Consider the following 20,246-nt stretch of genomic DNA (forward strand, 5'->3'; position numbering starts at 1 on the left):
AGTATCAAGTATACAAAAACCCAAAATAATCAATATCTAAGACAAGGCATTTTAAAAGCAGTCAAAAAGCTATCATTCTTTCTTTATAAAGGCCCAAAAAAAGGCGTATACAAATTGTGCAAGTCTAATGATAAGGGCTAACAATCCTAGTATAAGGTATACAGTTAGAACTGTTTATATAATATAAAGAATAATTCTCCTAGTAGGTTCACGAAACTATTTATACTGGGATGTTACAAAAAATTCTTTTCCAAAATGATTATTTTTTTTAATTAACTCGATAACTAAAAAAAAAAAGCGAAACTTTGGTGAAATCTGAGACGTTTCTTTCATCGATCATTAAGATTTTGTTCTGAGTGCAGAAACCAGTTGGACTGGATCGATTGGTGGCGTTTCAAGCTCAAGTCCATCAATCAGCGGCTTGTTTAGGAGGTGAGTGAGCCATGGGCACCGCAGAGCCGGGCTGAAATAGCTTTTTAATTGTCGCAAATATTTATAGGCAATTTCTCACGCATAGCCAAACCGATTCGTGCGCTTTGCCTGGTTTCAGTTACCTGCCTTACAACTGCCGTGCAATTAAATCCAAGGATTTGACAATAAGGAACCAAATGCTCACCTGAAAGCAGAGAGAAAAACGTTTATTAATTTTCTGATACGAGCGGTGGCAATGAACTTAACTTAGAGTTAGCTTTGTTCAACAATATACTTTTGATAATTAAAATGTGCGCATAAATTATTGTGCACTTCATAAACAAACAGAAACGCTCCATATCAAGAAAGCAGAGAAGAAGAAAGAAATATAAAAAAAAACACAATAACAATTTAATTACGCACCGTTTGCGCATCGAGTGCGGTACACAAAAGTGAAATGCAGTTATAAACACTCCAAAATGAACAATCGTATTTTGCTAAAGCAAATAAACAAAGACACGGCCCACAACAGTTGGCTGCACATTTGAAATTGGCCAAGACAGGCTAAAAAAAAAAGCCGCGCTTCAATTTCATTACATTTTCATGTTTCAAATGTGAGAAAATTTTTGAAAAATCTCTGGCTTTTGGTTGGAAGTTTAATTCATAAACACGAGGGCAATAAATTACATTGTATTGGAAAAACCTACGCAGATGCCTGCTACATTTCTCGGGTCTTGTGTCGCGTGTAGTCGACTTCAAAAAGAAAGTCTGCATTATAATTGCTTTGTTTCATTTTCCACACCATTGTTAGCGGCACAAAAAAAAAATCTGTAAAAATATTTCAGCTCTTTTGGCAAATTGCGGCAAATACGTTTTGAAAATAACTGCAAGATAAATCAGAAAACTTAGTCAAGTCCCCGACAATGACAATGAAGCTGAAGCTGAGCCGCCGTACAGCAGCAGTAGCAACATATGCATAGCATCTTGTCATGTCGCTCGTCGTTCAACTTTTACAACGCGCGGCCTGGTCCTCTGTTTTTATTACTTCATTGCCGAGGAGGGATATGAATGGTTGAGTGGTCGGATAGTTGGATCGCTGGATGTCTGGATGGGGGAAAAGCCTGCGACATGTCAACTATTTCAAGGCTAAATCAGCGAGGCAGCCAGTCGTGTGTCAACAATGTTTCACCCTCGCCACCGGGGCCGTTGAACCCCGGGCTGCAGCTTGGATTTATGGAACAAGTTGGAATGCATTTGCCTGTCATTTCGTTAATTGAAAGTTGGTGACAACAAACAGCAGAGGAAGCCGGGCCTTTTTTCAGTGAGTTATTTCATTTGGACATCCTTTATCCAGCACTCTAAATACAACGCCCCGATGGAATGCAAATACAAACGGTCTAACTTAAAGCAAACTCGCAATCAATTAGAACAAACATAGAGGTCTGGGTCTGTTTTTCCCAGGCCCATTTGGCGACTCGTTAAAATACTCACTGACGCCGCACCCTGCCACGAAAAATGTTGCTCATTATTTTCGGTCTTTCGGTTTTTCGGTTTTTCTGCTGTGCTTTTCCAATGCGTTCAAAATAAATAATAATAATAATAATAAAGTTGCACAACACCCATATCCGTACGTGTACGAATTTGAATGAGGGCAACGCGATGACGCCGCTGCTGACAATATTTTTGCGCCTGGTCTCTCGTATCTGCTTCTCTTTAAATTTATTTTATTTTGTACCTCTTTTTTGGGTCATTTGCTGGGAGCAGCCGTCAAGCCGTCAGATGCGTTTGTTGCCTCACAAAAGCGAGCTGGTCTCCCAGTCCGGGCTTAGAAATGCAACCAAAAAAATAATAACATTTCGTGGTTGTTGGCGCCGTGACAAATTCAAATGAGCGCCACTTTTGGGTGCAGCCCCTGAGACCCAAGAAAAGGAAACAGCGAAAATAGTAATAATAATGCGGTCATATATTACTAATGTGTTTGGATCGCCGGCGTCTGCCCGAAGCTCCGAAATGAATCAATGCAAACTATGAAATGCATATCGCAACGACAGCGACAACAGCAACAACAGTGACAACACAGTTGACATGCGCTGCCCGCGGCGCACGGTGGTCTAGGGAAATTAATATACGAGGAGTTACTAACAACTAAACTAACTACATCAAAAACAATAATGCAATGAATTTTACCTATAATCAAAGTACAACTTTGTATCAAGAAATAACTAGTAAAGAAATGGTAATCATTATTAAGAGTATCTATTAAGTTTATTGTTATCTCATTTCACAAACCTTCTTCTTTTTAGCAAATCTAAAGTGACAGTAAATTAGAACTTTATAAAAATTAGACCCCCTTACAACATTGTTAGTAGTATTTTATAAACGACCCACTGTGCTGCATCGCTGGCGATGAATCAGTTTTACAGCGGATGGAGGCAGGGCAATAATCGTCGTGGGGCAATATGCTCAAGGCCTTGTGTCAGAATTTTTATGAATGAACGCGAGAAGGCATACAATTTACACGTATTGAGTGCGCTTAAGTGCTCCGCCAATCGGCGGCTAGGAAACTGAAGCAGATAGCTGAGATCGGAGATCTCGGAGCTGAACTATTGCCAGCATCCTCGATAAATTCGGAATTCGCCAGAGTTCGCTGAAAAGCCATTGCCACTGCAGAGATAGCGGGGTGCATTGAACCACAGCATCGATCGGATGGATCAACCAGTTGAGTAGTCAAACAAACGTTTAAACGCCGAACAGTCAATTCCATGCGAATCCATTCAATTCAATTCGAGTATCTGCTAAAAGCAGATATTACCAACTGGCTTTGGCCATCCCGGTTGTTGCCTATTTGGTGGGATATCGTGTTGGCAACGGTTCGTTTTTGGGCGGCCCCATCCTCCAGCGAGTGAGCAGCCGGTCACGTTTCAACTATCAACTGGAAATGGTTTTTTGATTGGCCATCCTCCCTAGAGCAATGCCTATATAGTTCTCGAAACGCGGAAGTTATGAGCCGGCTGCCTGCTTGTCCCTCGCCAAGATTAACCTGCACTCTCCCTTGCTTAATGGCGGATATTTTCTAATCAATTTCCGAACACACTGAAAGTGCCTTGCAGCGTTAAATCGATAAATTGCCGGGCCCGCTGTATAGTATTCCCCCCATTAGACAACAGGCTGTGCAATCTTTAGTGTCGTTTGTCACCATATTTGCCACTGCAGTTGACACTGATGGGGACCAACAACCGAGAACCACACAGAAACCCACCCAGACGGCCAAACAGACAGTCAGCATCTGCGGTCAGCTCCGTCTGGGTGTATGGCTCCACTGTTGAAATAGCTGTTTAAAAAAACTGTTTTCAACTTTTGAACAAGTTGTTTAAATTGAAAATAAATAATTAAATCTAAATATTCAAGAACGTTGTATTTTTTTATAATTAATTTTTATGAGAATTTTTATATATTTTTTTTTATTTATTTCTCAGGATAAAAAGTATTCTTTTCCCTCAGTGCATTGGAGCTACTAAACATCTTGCTGCCTGCGCCCTTCATTAATCGTGAACCTGGCTGGAAAACAGAACCGTGTGCGGTGATGGCATTTGATGTCATCCTGAGCCTGCGGCCTGACTGACTCCCCTGGGTGAGCACAGGTTTTTTGGTTGTGATTCTGTTTGTTTGACTGGAATTTGATTATGCACCAGCCAGTGTTTGGAGGAAGTCGTTCCCTGTACCATTCCCATTCCCATTCCCATTCTCATTCTCATTCTCATTCCATGTTGCATCTGCGCAAAAGCGTCGAGTGCAACTTGTCATTGTTTATCTGCTGTGGCAGTGCCAAACGATAGCTCGTTGTGCTTCTGATTCTGCTTCCGCTGGATGGGAGAGCTAGCTTCTGATGATGTTCCTGGTGCAGCTGCACACAATGCGACTTGCTTGTGCCATTTTCATTTCCATTTTCTTTGCCTGCCCAAATGTGCGCAACTGCAGCTTATCTCGAGTGGGGGGAGCAGGAAAGGGTCAGGGGCTTTGGGGTTCTATGTCTTGCCATTCACCACTGATTTTATTTAGGGTTTCCATGCCACTGGAGGCGGCCATAGAAGTGCCCGCGTCCAGCGTTCTCTGCTGCTGCTAATTAAAAGAGCCTGCCAGCGACTAGATACAGATACATGCGGTATCCAATAGGATGATCGTGCACAGAGAAAAAAATCAAAAACCGTTGAAAACTTTAGTTACTTCGTTGAAACAAACAAAAATTTGATTTAATTATTAATTAATACTTTCAGTTACTCATAGTCAAATAGTTTATATAATATTCACTTCCAACCTTTATTGTTGCATTTTATTCCCTAAGTTCTTTTCAGTTTCCTCCACAGTGTAGGTTAGTAAGTGATATCAAAGAGAGGCATCACCCAAGACAAAGACAAAACACGAGCTGCAACTGCAACTGCAACTGCAGCAGCAGCAGCAACATCAGCAGCAGCAACATCAGCACCAGCAACATCGAGCATCCATCGCCAAGGGGCAGCGCTTGGGTGGCAGCCTGTTAAATGCATTTGCTGCCCTGACCCCTATTGTGGCTATCAGGCCATTTGGCGGAAATTTAAATTTAATTAGAGCTCTGCCTCTGACCAAGCTCGAGAACGGGAAGCTCGTACCCGGACTCGTATCGGTTGGTTAAGGCGGTCGTAGGGTCTTTGATGGCTCACAACTGAGGAATTGAACAAAGGAATATATTAGAAGACTTCGATAATATTTATGATATACTCGAAAAACGACAACGGATGCGTGGGAAAGAGCAGTCAGATAGCTATAAACACATTCTTGTTGTACGAATTTTATTTATTTTCTTTATGTCTCTTTATTTATTTTCAGAGGGGAAGACATTCGAGATGTTCTTTCATGAGGAAAGAGAAGATACTATCTATATGGGGGTGTGCGCATTATGGCTGTCATTTTACTATTGTCGAATAGTTTATTTGCATACTTATACCCGTTGTTTCGTTTTGTTTCATTTTGTTTCGTTCAATTTGCGCCATAGCCCGCTGATGAATCGCTGCTGGTGGCATGACGCAGTTCACATACCGGCAATAAATGTATTTGTCTATGGATAGACAATCGGAAAAAGAGAGCACCGAAATGTACGCACTTGAGTCACTAAAAATGTTTGGTGATTGCGAGAAAAGGGTGAAAGGGCTGAGGAACAGATATATGGATTGGTCTGGAGGGGAGCAGCACTTTGAAGAAGAAATTTTCAATTTCAATTTCTGACACTCAGACAATTGAGTTATGACAGCTGGCTGAGTTTTTAGTTCTATTTAAGTGCCTCCCAGATGCTCCATCTCGATATGGGATACCTAGATCCACAGATAGATACTTTTTGTGAATTTCCAAGCCTTGCCTGAGTTTCACCAGTTTGGAGAGTTCGGTCAATCAATTTGCCTCAACAAATTTGCAGCACAAATAGAAAACGCTTAGATATTTAACCAAATGGACAATTGTCACGCCAATTTGAGACGCCAAAGTCTCCTTTGGCGACTGCCGTCCGACGCTGTGATATTTCTCCCATTCAATCCATTTTGTTTGTTTTATGCCGCGAGCCAAAACCAAACTGACCATGAAACACCAACACCAGCCCCGAGCGGGCAGTTCAATAAAAATATTCGAAAATATGTCTCCGACTTCACCGCGCCACGCTTGACCGCTTCGAAGGGTATATTTAGTTCAAGTGATTTGTAGAAAACCATAGAAAAGCCGGCGATTTTATTTACATTTAGTTGATGGATAGCTTCGGCTCGGGACTGCGGCTCGGCCCCTGGATAAACCATAATTAATTACGATCGAGCGACAGTCGATCGATTGTCGTGTGTCTCGGGCTCCGACTTTGACTTTGGTACCAACTCTGGACGATATTATCTTGGCTCCGTCTCATTTTTTGGGTATTTTTTCAACTTCAACTGTCAGGGATTTTTCAAACAAATACGCATATAGTTTTCCCCTCGATCGGTTCTGTTGTAGTTGCGTTTTTCACCGGAATCATTGGGGGAGAGTGCTTTCTTTTTGAGCGATGCGTGCGTACAAAGACGCCCCACGAGTTCAATGACACGGTCAGCCAAGATCGTTTGTAAAATACCCGGGAAGGGGGTAGACCACCATTGTGTGCACATTGGGCAGAGGGGCCGGCATAAAGCTGCTTTATCCTGGGACGCGGTCTAGGGCATTTACTGGGCTTTTGTGCTCCGATTCTCGTTGTGTGTTTTTCTGCATTGTACCTCGCAATTCATGGACCTTTATTGTTTGCACGGCCAGATGTTTAAGACCGAAAATGTCGTTAATTGACTTACTTAACTTCCCACTCCCACACCCACTTCCACTCCCACTCTGAATTGCAATTAGATGACTTAACGCTCACGTGGCCAAATTGCTGTTTGCAAAATTAATGAGGGTAGAGTGTATGTGCGAGGCACAAAAGTCGACAGTTAATTGGAATTATTCCGATATTAGCCCACCTTGCGCAAAGTTTTCCTTTTGGCTTAATTGTTTGTTTACACCCAGAAAAGATAAGTAAATTTGTGCGAATGTGGAGTAATACAATATGCCACATTCTATATATATAAAGCGCAATTTGTGGATATGTACTGCTTAAGTACACCCTTACCAGAATATTTGCATAGCCGATAAAGAAGGCCTTAGGACTGACACATCGGACTGACAAAGCCAAGGAGCACAGACCATGGCGAATGCAGCATCTTAAGGCGGCGAACCGGAGATTAAGTTAATTACAATTTCGCGCTGCTCTGGCAAAGTCAGGCAAAGCTGGCAACTGGCAACTGGCAACATGCAACTACCAACTAGCAACTTGCAACATTGTAGCTGCTGCCACTGAATACTTTGTTTTGAACTTGAACGCTGGGCCAGTGTGGGAACGCCTATGCCTTCGATGGCTATATATATTGTTTGACCAACTTTTGAAGACAATACCAAATGCAAGACGGTCCACCGCTTTTTCATAGGTCGACGACGTCTGGCACCCACGTAGCAAAACAAAGCAAAAAGCGAAACTAAATCGTGATTTATGATGATTATATTTGAATTGCTCATTGTCTCTCACACTCCAGCAGCAAATTCGGCTTCAGTTCGGCCAAACATTTGGCTTTAACGAACGATTTTATTTTTATCTCATTGCAAATAAATAAAAATCAAAATTGGGACTCGCTGATGGTGGTGCCCTGACCATGACCATGTTGCAGCTGCTGCCCATGCAGTTTTCCAGCGATCCGCGATAGAAGATCTGCGGAGAAAAGCCCCAAAAATAGGGAGCTTGACTTGGCTGCATTTTCACTCTGGCGGCTGGCGGCTCTCCCTTTGGGGCCAAGACCCAAGCCGTCGCAGTGCATTGGGTCTGTAGGGCGCCGGGAAAGTTAATTAATTTCACAGCGAAAGTTGCCTTAATTAATGCACATCATAGACGGCATTGTGAGGGCATCTAAGCTCGCCAACCATAAAACTTTATCCACGGCCAGCAACCCCTTAAAGTTCGTATTACCAAAGTCCTGCCATTTGTTTGTGCAGCGGCGTTTTAAATTACAGTTTCACTTTTTAATTAGGCCCCGCCCGGGCCAGACGTCTATGCAAAGTCGAATAGGGAGCACCATGAAAAGGAAATTTTAATTAAACAGTCTGCGAGGGTTGGCACAACAGGAAAAATAAAAGCACATTGCAAACTCCAATACCCAGAGTCACAGAGCGTTGGAGTGTTGGTCAGTTGCGAAAAAATGTTTCGAGGGCTTGGCCAGGAAAAGGAGGCGGGGCTTTTTCAGAGGGTAAAATACAATAAATAGAGTCTTACTAGCCTGTACTGAAAGAATTATTTCTGAAATCTAGGTACCTTTAAAACCACTGAAATATCTAATAAACATTAACCTTAAACGATAGTTACAACGAATGCTTAAACAAGGTCCATTAAAATTAATTACTCAGTAGAAGCTGGTCCTTAAAAAATATTGTACATACTTACGAATGTTCATAAATTACTAGTATTTTAAAGATAGTTTTTATAGAGACTTGCATTTTAAGCTTAACAAAACCGCATTGATGAGTTTTCAGTGTAAAAGCCAGCGATGAACTAAGTCATTTGCAGACCTGACTGAGGGATTCGAATAGGGCACGGCATTCAGCTTGGCTCTGATCGGTTTGGTTTGGTTTGCCTGGCTTTGGTCGGGGTTCCTGGTTCCTGGTTTAATAGCTTCGCTCTTGGCATTGAAATATTTATCATGTCGTGCTAATATTGCCCAGAACCTCGAGGACTGGACACGCTCGATTGGACAGTTGGATAGGGAGCAGCTCTGGAAAGAGCTGCCAAAGCCAAAGCCAAAGCCAGCCGTGTTCGTTTGGTCTTTGTGCCAGTCGTAGTCGTCTACGTCTATCTATGTATCCGAGAGACCCCTGCTCCTCCTTCTGGCTAGATGGCTGGCTGGCTGCTTCTTGCGTTGCCTGTCATCATTGACACGCGAATTGCAAAAGTTAATTTAAGTAGTTTTGGCCAAAAGACGACAACACGGCCAGCAAAGCAAAACTGCAGTGCACTCCTTCGTGCCCTGAGCTCTGGCTTTGGCTTTGGCTTTGGCTAGTCATGGGCAGATTTATATGGCCATTTGGCTAATGAATTGCGGCTAGCGGCGGACGAAGAAATAAGAGCTGATCCATGGGTGCACATAAATCATGAGAACTGAACTTCGTTGCTGCTTTTACTACTTCGATTTCATTCCTGAGAAGCCAGATCATCGATGAGCTCGCCGTTTTTATTTTCGTTGAATTTCGAAGATATCAGCGGTTTTGTTTGGGCCCGCATTTGTTTTCGAATGCCAATGCTTGTTTTTGTTGGCCATCTCGTCGCACGCCATGTGAATTATGTGGGAGTTTTGTTGGCCCTGCGCAAACATTTCAATTCCAAGCCGTCTGTAATTATTGCGCAAATGTGACAAGACAAACAGTTTGCTGAACACATGTATGTGAGAAAGGCAAAACCCCGAGTAAAACAGAAGAAACAACCTAAATGGATGGCAAGGTCACAGCGAGCTGCGGTTTTGTTTTTGATACCCTTCGCTAAGGTTTTATTTTCGGTGCTTTATGGCCGAAAAAAAAATGCGGGCCCCTAAGGAAATGCCCAGAATATACGTGGACTGAGTCATCGCCGTCAAAAGATCTTGCAAAATAGGAAATATAGGCGTGCATATATAAAGATCGCGGTGCTAAACAAAGCGAGTCCCCACAAATTAAGGCAACGTCAAGCGGCGTAAAATAAAACGGCAAAAACAAAATGTTACAAAAAAAAAAAAAAAAAAAGACACGAGACGAATCGCCGCTAAAGTTGAGCAAACGAAACAAACCCACACCTCATAAACAAAACGTATATTAACCGAATGTTCTCCGAGGATGCCGTCCACCGTGCAAGTAGCACGAGTATTTATTACATTTTTGACTCACAGAAAAATCTACGTGAAATATTTGGCACACATTCAACGAAGAGGAGGAAAAAAAAAAAAAAAAAAAAAACATTGGGGCACGCGACGTTTGGCGGGGGCCTGGCGTCCCGATCAATAAAAATAGCCACTCGCAATCCGCGGCAAGACGTGGGCGAGCATCATCATCAGCATCTGATTCGAAAACATCATCATCACCGGATGATGGTCCGATGGAATGCCATCTATGCCACAGTTAAGAGGCAAACAAAGTGCAAGGACGTCCCAAGAGGGCTGAACCCATCCCCATCCCAATCCCCATCCCCATCCCCATCGCCACCGCTGGCTAGATATAAAAATATCTTCTTCTCGGTATCTCTGGCTCCGCCACACCGCTCCATCTCCAGAGGTGAATGAATCCAAAAATATTTCTGCACGCAAGTTGTGCGCGTAATTGCACGTTGCTGCACCTCGCTCTCGTTTTATGGGAGTCACTCAGGCCCAGGCCCAGGCCCCAGACTAGCAGTCGGAGATGGAGTCGGAGATGGAGAAGGAGCTAGATTGGGATCCAGAGTCTGTGGGCTGCTCGACGGCATCTTCGGCTTAACCCACATACAGGCAAACTTCCCTCTGCACATGGACACAAACACCATCGATGCATTCCTAGCGCTTTTTGACTTGCTGATTGGCGGCATCCCCGCCACAGTATCTAACTGGATCTAAATGGAGTTGTGGGCTTTAGTTCTTTGAACCATCTTAGGGCCTCTATGCTCTTACTGTGGAAAAACTGGGAATATGAAACGAAAAAGACTTTGCCAATTGTCATTATTACCGAAGTCTAAGGCTTTGACAATTATAATTTTAATGATTTATATTTATTTAGATATTTTCAGTAAACTTTTCACAAACTATTATAAACAGAAATATTAAAAAAATGACACACTGTTTACTTAGCAAGAAAAACCATTGAACTAGGTTCACCCACAAAGAATATGAAATAATAGTGCAGGAAAAAGACTTTTTGTTGTCTAAGCTTTGACAAATATAATTTTTATGATTTATGTTCATTAAACATTTTTAGTAGACTTTTAACAAGCTACTAAACCAAACGGCCAAAGCAAAAACATAAGTATTAAAAAACAAAACAGCACATGCTGTTTAGTTATCAAGAAAAACCATTGAACTAGTTCACCCACTCAACTGAAATACCCGAGACCAGACTTCTCGCACACAAATGTCGCATTTTATGGGCTCTAATATGAAAATCATTGCCGGTCGTTCGCTGCGTATTTTTCGCCGCCCGGGCTCCTCAAAAATGCAGCAGCTCGTTAGACGCATTAGGGCCCGGACATTATTTCCCTGGCGGATGACATATGGCAAAGTGGGGATCTGCTTTCCTCCCTTCGCACACATGTACATACCTGTGGTGGCGGCGCGTCTTATTAGAATTTATGATTGCCATCTTTTTTTGCTTTCTTTGGCGCCGGTTCGTGGACTTTGGTTGACTTGCTTTGCTTTGCTTTGCTTGCTGGCTGCCCAGCTGGCATTTACTCTTAGTTTATTATTTATCATGCACTTTATGGAGCCCCGAACAGCACACGTATATATTTGCATTTTTAATTTTAAATTTTTTATAGCCAAGCGTGAAAATGCCTCACAAGACAACAGGGAAAACGGCAAAACTGCAACTAAAAAAAAGGCAGCAACAAATCTTTTCCTAATGCATGAAAATTGAATGTGCATGACGCATCCGACACTCGTTGAAGGAGCGAAAACATTTATAAATTATACAAGAGTCAACTAATTGAATTCGATTATTCAGCAGCAAGCCCTTGGGGTGGATAAACCCGGGATTTGCATGAATTTTCCCACCCGTCGGATCAGTTTATGAAGATAAATATACAACACAGGTGCGGTAAAATCAAAGAAGCGTGGGACCTCACAAAATCCTCAAAAATACGAAATATTGAATGTTTGTACAACTAATGAACCTTCAATTGGATTAATTATGAGCACATTTGTTTTGGTTAATGCTTGAAGATAATTTTTTGACTAATTTGGGTTGCCGTATCGCAATTAATGGGACAGCTGATCTAATAAATTACCTGACCCTTGCTTCGCACGCCAAACAATTGTGGACATGTGCAAATAAATAACTGATTGTTTTCGCTTATCAATGGGGCTGTGAAGTAAGTTTCTTCGTATTTCGCCAGCTACCATTGCAATGACTAAGAGCTATTGCACATCAATAAGTCTATTAATGAATGAAATGCTTGACTGCCCACGTGGCTGAAACAAAACACAAATATTTGCATATTTCAAAATATATTTACGAGCTCGAATCCAATCAATTAACGCATTAACATGCTTTTATTATGTATCACATTCAAATTGGGCAAATCGGCGGTAGCCAGTGCGAAACTCGTTCTCGGCGCCATTTCCAAAAAAAGCGAAAACAAAAAAGTTTTCTACGTGGGCGATCCCAAAGTGAGTGAGCACCGAGATATGCGCTGCGGCTCGTTAAGTATTATAACTTAATTAGCTGCATGGCGATTTGCGGAGATGCTTGAAAGGAAATCAAATATTTTGGTTGCTCATTGTTAAATGTTTACGGTAAATATTTAGCTGTATATTTTTGGCCCATTACATAACTTGTTTTGTTTGCAATTTTTCAAAGAGTGCAAAAATAATTTGGTTTTCTTTCGGCTAGCTTTTGTTATTGAAATCGCAGTTTGTCGGCTTGCCTGATTAGTGCGTTAAGCACTTTTACTTTTTTCGACCCAAAGACAATGCCTCTTGTTATGTAAATTGAATTTCATTTTCTCAGTTTTTATAGGCCTGAGGCTCGGAGTTATCGAACTGTGTTTTAAGCTTGGACTTAAAGTCTATTATTAGTCAAGCAAAAAGGAAAGATGCATTAAAATCTATGGGAAAATTAATTAGGGCGCATTAGGTTACCTCTGTAAAATATGGAGGGAATATCTGCTGGATATGTTCGCTTTTGTGTAAACATTTGCATGCACATCAAAAGTAACTGTAACCGAATGTTTGTCTGGTCTGGGCAGCAAAAAGTAACAAACAACCAGCAGACAGGCAACAACAGCAACAAAAGATCAAAATCATTTGAAAAATTGTTTGGCGAAATGGTAAGACCAAATCGAAGATGGAAAATGTGTGCAGCATGGCAAACAAAAAAAAAAGGAGGGAAAACCGAGTGGCCAGCGGAAGAAACAAACCAACCACTCCCGGACCAATGCAGATGTTGCTGCAGTTTCTGCTGCTGCTGCTGCTGCTGCTGCCGATGTTGCTGTTGCAGTTTCTAAATGCCGCCGCGCACCAATTCACCGACAGTCAGGCACAGCACAGGCTGCAACAACGGCAACGAGAATGCAAACTTTGCATAATTTATGGCAATCAATTTCGCGTGAACATCAACACGGTTGCAATGCAAAAAGATACAAAGCACCAGCAAAGCAGCCTCGCCAAGCCGAAAGCCAAGATGGCGAAAAAGAAAAGAAATTGCGGCAAGGCAACGGACTGCAAGCCATCCGTCTATCGAATGCCACTATCAACTTATTTAGTTCTACTTAAATGTTTACTTTCATCAATTCGCAACGATTGCGATTGCGACTTGACTCCATTCGCTGCCAGCGGAGCAATGTCAATTGGCTGCGGATTGGAATGGATTGTCTGATGTTGCTTTTTGGTCACAAAACTGTAGCTGGTCAAGAGCGCCAGAGCTAGAGAGTCGCCTCAACAGGATGCCCGCCATCGGAGATACATTCACTTTGCAGAGCCCGCTTAGTGGAACACTTTTCAAGACATGCAAAAGCGTCCGACGACTCTGGGGAGTACGATTTCGCCTGGCCCTAATCTAATTGCCATCGCCTATAACCCAATTTCCCAGTTCTCCACTTGCAATTTAGAACTTTCACTCGCAGCCTTGCCGCTTTGGCATCACCACCGCCACCCACACTAAGTTGGTCAGCCAGCCAGCCCGCCAACAATTGTGTTGAACTTTCGAGGGGACCGAGTTCTTCTGGCTCAAAATACATATCATTTTACATAATAAATTTAATGCCGAAGAGTGCAACAAATTGCAGCTCGCATGGCGATCCCCTTTGTCTGCGCTGACAGCTTTCAATTTGCTCATAGGAGCCGAGAAGTCGAGGAGCAGAGACAGGTGCAGGTGCAGGTGCCTGACGCATTGTGTTTACTGTAGTTATCAAATAAATACTAAGCACTCTACTCAACTCTACTCTACTCCCATTCTGCTTGAGTGCCGTCTACACTTACACGGCGTTATGCATTCACCGTTGCTTTTGGCCCACTTACTAGCAACACTTACTTAAAAAAAAAAAACAAAAAATTGAAAAGCTAAAAAAGAGAAACAAAACTTAAACGAAAAACCAAGTTTTTCCTGATTTATGTCCGAACAAATTGTGTGTTAGCCTGGCGGTTTCCTTATACGACATGATTTAAGCGAATTATGTTGTGAATTTGATTTACAATTTGAACACCTCAGCCGTGGTGAAATGAAAACTGTTCCTGTCTGATTAACATCAGAAATGCAGAGGTTAAAATCTGTTCACTTCCTTCAGATATTCATTTCTCCATTTATACGCTTTCCCGCCTGATTAACCCCATCTGTGTGAGGTTAAAATCCGCCAAATCAGACTTCTATATCTTGCAGCTGAACCGCATCATTTACAGTTGGCATCCGTGGTTGCACGCAATAGATGGAAATAGATGGTAAATTGTGAAAGAGTTTTAATCAAAGTGGGAACTCTCGTTCGCTGCTTCGTTTGATATCTTTCTCGCGGTTGCCTTGACACGCAATTGAAATGAGCAGCAGCCCGACCCAGGGCCAAAAATAAATCTGAAAGAGATTCCACATTTTGAAATATCTTGGGGGAAATTGGGGCCAAAAGCGTGGCAGACGAGAGGAAAATCCATGCGTGCACTTGACGCCGCTGAACCCACAAATTGGTGGTGTCATTAGGCAGATATTGATATGAATTTATTGGCAATTCAATTAACTCTAACCGAATGATCGGTGGCTGGTTTTCAATTATTTTTCTTTTTTTTTATCAATAGAAAGGGGCGAAGTGAAGTTCTGCTGCTGCTGCTGCTGCTGCGGCTGTTGCTGTAGCCATTAATTGTCTGGCAGCTGGCGTATTACAATGCGGAAATGCAATCGAACGGATCCGAATGGAATGGAATCGAACGCACTTCACACGCAAATAAACAGGCCGTTGTTGGTCTGGAGTTTATCTTCGGGATGCACGACAGCAATTTATTCTTCATCGAGGGGCATAGAAAGTCAATAGTGAATAGGGAACAGCGAATGGCGAATGGCGAGCAGTTATGCAAATCAGCAGGTAGTCCCCGGAAAGGTATAGAAAACAGACCCACAGGTCGGTCATTCACCGCCACAAATATCCATGAGATACGCGCAACTCGCATGCAATTTGCGGCATTAGAATATGCGCACATGAATAGATAGAAGAGCAAAGGATTTTCGTGTCTGTGGTGTAGCTTCAATGAATGGAGAAGATTTCCATTTAGCCGCAGCTTTTTGTTCGCTTTCATTAGACAACTGAAATATAATTGCAAGTAAGGGTGGTAGTGAGAGGGGCATTGACTGTCTTTGTTGGTGATGGGAAAGCTGGGGAAAATAATGGCAACAAATAACCGAATAATGCCCGTGAAACACAATAAACATACGTGTAAAGAAATGTGTAAATATCACTTAAAAATGAAAATGAAAGTGAAACCGTTTTCGTTCATCCATTCAGACGTATCTGAAAAATAGATGAGAAAGTTCAATTCATCCCGAGAAAGAGTTGTCAATCCATTCAGAAAAGCTGGGTGTCACATTGATTTCAATTTCCATTTCCCTTTGATTTGTGCACTTATCCGTCTAGATGGCCATGTACTTTCAGTCCCAATGTCACCGTTGATTGCATAATCATCTGACCGTCACTAATTCCTACGTAATTGGAAAACCATAATGTCAAAGTCTTTGTGCCGGTCGTGCTTCGGGCCCTTCCATCGTATGCATCGCATCGCATCGCATCATATGCACCACATCTGTTGCAACTTATTAATTTTGGGGCCAACAACCGTTCCGAGCTGTAAGCGAAATGCCCAAAACACCCCACACAAAGCCGCTTACACTCTTAAGTGTTTGGGCCGGGGCTGAAACTAAACGCTATTAATTTTTATACACGGTTTCACTGCAGTTCGAATGCGTTTTTCATGAGCTCACGGCTTGGAATTTTATAGCTCCCAGCTAAGCTGCAGTGGCAATGGGTTTGGATTTGAGTCAGGTCTGGGTCTGGTGTGGTCTGGTGTGGTCTGGTCTGGTCTGGTCTGGGCCATTGTTTTGCAATTTTGTTTAATTTTAGCCCAGGGTGGGGGATGCGGCGGCATGATGATGATAATGAATGATGAGCCGAAGCAACCGCCACAATACCTATTGAGTAATTACAAAAATTTTAAAGTTTAATTAAAATTGTGTAAATAAACGTATTTGTTTGGCTTTGTTACCGTTGGCGGGTGTACTGTTGCGAAAATGAAAGTGCCATCAAATTATGATGCTCAATTGTGGGAACAAAAGCTGTCTTTTGACAAGCTTGCCAAATGCCACTCAATGAATTTCAATAGTTTGACATGACAAGGCAAAGATATATAAGTGATTAGTGATGAGCGGAGAAAATTTGTATAACAGAAATATCAATTCTGTTTTTAAACGAAATCTTATCTGTAAAATACTAAATATTATTTTTATCTGCGACCCATTTATCATAAAATTGTATATATTCATCCATATCAGAAATCTTTCTAAATTGAACCCCCCATACCTACATATTTATCACTTTAAAATGTACTCCATTAGAAAATTATAGAAAAGCAGGCGCTTACCTTGTAGACCTCTGAGAAAAATCCCGATCCAATTTTCTCCTTGACGAAGTCATCCACGGAATATAATGCTGAGACGGCGGTGCGAAGCGCCCGACACGAACTACCGGTGACCAGGCGATCTGATGATATGGTCCTGGTCACGGGCGCAGGCGGCAGACCATTCCCGATCCATCCGCCATTGTGAAGCGGCTGATGTTTCGCCGAAGCTTCGGCGGTGGCGTCTCCATTGGATGTGGCTCCTGCGCCTTTGTACGCTGCACTAACAGATGGTGACAGTGTGGTGGTGTTGCTGCACATACCTGCTGTGCTGGGCCAGACAAAGGGGGAGGCATGGGCGGGGGCGGACATCGAGGAGTCCACCTGGTCCACTGATAGTCCGCAGATCTCCGACGGCGGACCGGGCCCACTGTGCTGATTCAGGCTCATGTCTATCAGCTACGAAGTATGTTGCTGTCGTATCCCGATGTGTATGTAAAGTTGGTTTGTTTTTGGCGTTGGGCGACCTTGCCTTGTGACTGCTTGTGGGTGAGAACTCTGCGGATCGAGTTGTATCTATGTGGATTGGCTGATGCTGGAGCTCTTTGCTACACCATGGTAACAGAATAGTTGGCGGGTTAACGCGACGGATAGACGGGCACGATTGTTTGTACGGATGATATTTTTAGTGTTTGTTTATGGGGACGCAGCACGAAACATGAATCGGATCCATAGGTCCGAGATTGACAACTTTCAAAATTTTGAAACAATAAAAAAATTGGGATAACTATCTATCAATCACTGTTTTTGCTTCGTATCAGAAATTTGTGTACTTAGTTGGTTGTTTATTATCGTTATTTAGAATGCTTTGGATTGTTCTTCGATTCTTGGCACGTTGCAGTTGTGGAAGCTGCATGGAAGCGCTCGCAATTGGAAGTCTGAAAAAAATAAAAAACAAAAGTAAATAACATTATTCAACAAATCTCGTCGCTCTAATGAAACGTAAATAAATACTTGTATAGATAGCTATATATTTGTTCGAAAAGCTGACGATGCGGGCCGCGTGATCAACATTTCTGTGTTTATTCTTTTTTTATGGGGTGCAAATTAAAGAATTCGCCTTATATTTTGTTGTCACGCGCCGCAGAAAGTAATATTAAAGTGTCTGTAATAAATTCTAGGTAACAGGAACTCGAAATATTTACAAACGTTTAAGGGGTAGAGATCAAGGCAAGGCAATTAATAAAAACTTTGCCCAGAAGGCTAATAAAAACAAACTACTTAATAATATAAATTGTTAATTTAAAATTGTTTAGAACAGATTTGTATTTTAAATAATCTGATAAGATGTTTTTTTAAGAAAACTATAAACTTCAAATCAGATAAGGGTACCAAGAAGTCGCCGCTCTGTTTAATACCGCAACAGTATTAAAAATTATTCCAGTTTTGTAGACGTTTCGGATTAGCACATTCCAAAAAAAAAAAACATCGCAAACTAACAAGAATGAATTAATTGGCCCTGCTCGAATTTGCTAATAAATATTCAGGGTCAAAGGCGACTCCATTGGCAAAGTTGTGCTTATCAGCCGGGCTCTTGCGGTGATAGCCACAGGCACAATGTTACTATATTTGCAGGTTTGGTTGCCGCTTGATAGCGCCGACTTTTCAAGTGCGATAAAACACACTAATAATCATTTTCACAAACATACTGACTTCTTTCTGCCTTTGGTTTTTTTTCTTTCGAACAAACAATGTAATTTAGCAGCAATTTGGTTATCATTTCGCTGACTTTTGTCGTCGTCTGTTTTCATTGTCTCACACGGGACTTGGGGGGCAAATGAGTTCAGTTCATCAGCAAATAAGTGAGATAAACACGATCACTGAATCGTTGGCCTCGAGCTTGAAAACTACGTTTCTTGAGTGGCATGAAGGAGGTGAAATCCACGAGGGAGGTCGATGAAGGGTTCCACAATCGGAAAAACCCCACCACCCAACTCGAACCACTCGGTTCCACTCTAGAGATAAGTTTGGAAATGATATAACCAAATATTTTGCTGCTATAATAACGGAGAACTACGGCAACAGGTTGGAATTTTTTGATTTGCCATTCCTTATCACGGTACCCATATATATTCGGCGATAAGATACAGCGAAATAGCTTTTGGGCGACAAAAAATAAAATCAACCAGCACAAATTTGGCTCGTAAAGGATCATGCGAGTCGCCAAAAGGCGATCATATCAGATAACAGAAAAAAGCCAGCTCGCAATTAAAACTATAACAAAATAATTACACCAAATTTCGACATAATGATAATGATAGAGGCGAACACAGCTCTCACTTTTCCGCTGGCCAAAGTCAAAATAAAACACAAATTACCAAGCACATTTTTGCAGTCAGCAAACGGGGAAGTTATGCGAATTGAGATTTACAATTTGGTATTTTTTGTGTGTCTTTCCTTTTTTTGCGAAATCTGTCCAAACACACACAACGAGCCGAAGCCCAAGTCGAAGTTAAAGCCGGCAGTAGCCCGTAATTAGGGTCAATTGCGGCTAACCGCCGCCAATCGACGACAACGAAAGCTTTTGGTCAAATGAAGCGGCTACGGAAAAAGTGCTACACTTCATTAGGCGCCATGACAAACAAAGAGTTGCAACGGAAAGTGGGGCCGTGGCTTCGATTTAATAGCAGCCTGCCCCACGATTACCTAAGGATCGGTTTCGGCCACGCCCTCGACGACAGTTATCCAATTACTGACAGGTCTTTGGCAAATTATCTCGTTTTAGCTATGAAATGGATACGAGTTATCTTCACTGCCAGTTGTGAAAGTTCCCATAAAACCTAATGAGTTGCAAAGTTAAATATTTTTGTAAAAAATAGTAAACATTATGCTTTAATATCTTGAAGAAGAGCGCGCTGCGGAGAGAGTGCTGCCGATGAATAGGGAAATCCATTCCGTGGCCCACAAAAATGCGTTTAGCACACTCCGCAAACTAAGTCAAGGCCCCCAAGCAACGATTTTTGGCTGCCAATGAGAGGGGGGTACTGATTTGGATAAGCATACCGACCTATCAAGTCGAGTAAAACACTTAAGCAGTCACTTTGATAGGACTCTTTCAAAGGGGCATGCATAAATTTTCACACCACGTTCCAAACTATTTATCTCGTGTGGAAAACCAAAGGCAAAACTTCAAAATATTTATGTTTTAATAGGAATGCCAGCCAGACAAAGGTCAGTTGCTGCCAAACATATGGAAAATAGATGATGGGCACCATAGCGGAATGCTGCAATCTGAAAAGTCAGCACGTCCACAAAGATTAAATACCCTGAAAGCAGGTAGCAGCTGAATTTAATATAAAAATCTCAGAAGTGGAACAAGTGGTTCGCTCCAAAAACCCTAAATAACTTTGAAATCACTTATTACTTCCATATAGTCAAACTAGTTTTCTTTAAATTTCTATACCTTTTTCAACTGCCATTAAA

General features: G+C 42.0%; 1 protein-coding gene across 2 annotated transcripts in view; it reads right to left on the reverse strand.

Moving 5' to 3' along the window:
• Window positions 1–20,246, reverse strand: part of LOC128252824 (uncharacterized) — a 49,452-nt gene that overhangs the window by 25,897 nt on the left and 3,309 nt on the right. For both annotated transcript variants that reach the window (XM_052980920.1, XM_052980919.1), the window contains exon 2: window positions 16,788–17,701. In XM_052980920.1, the coding sequence (XP_052836880.1) occupies window positions 16,788–17,213 (426 nt within the window). In that variant the 5' untranslated portion in view covers window positions 17,214–17,701. The remainder of the gene's footprint in view (window positions 1–16,787; window positions 17,702–20,246) is intronic.

The sequence above is a fragment of the Drosophila gunungcola genome, chromosome 3R (genome assembly GCF_025200985.1).
Source record: "Drosophila gunungcola strain Sukarami chromosome 3R, Dgunungcola_SK_2, whole genome shotgun sequence".
NCBI classification, from domain to species: domain Eukaryota; kingdom Metazoa; phylum Arthropoda; class Insecta; order Diptera; family Drosophilidae; genus Drosophila; species Drosophila gunungcola.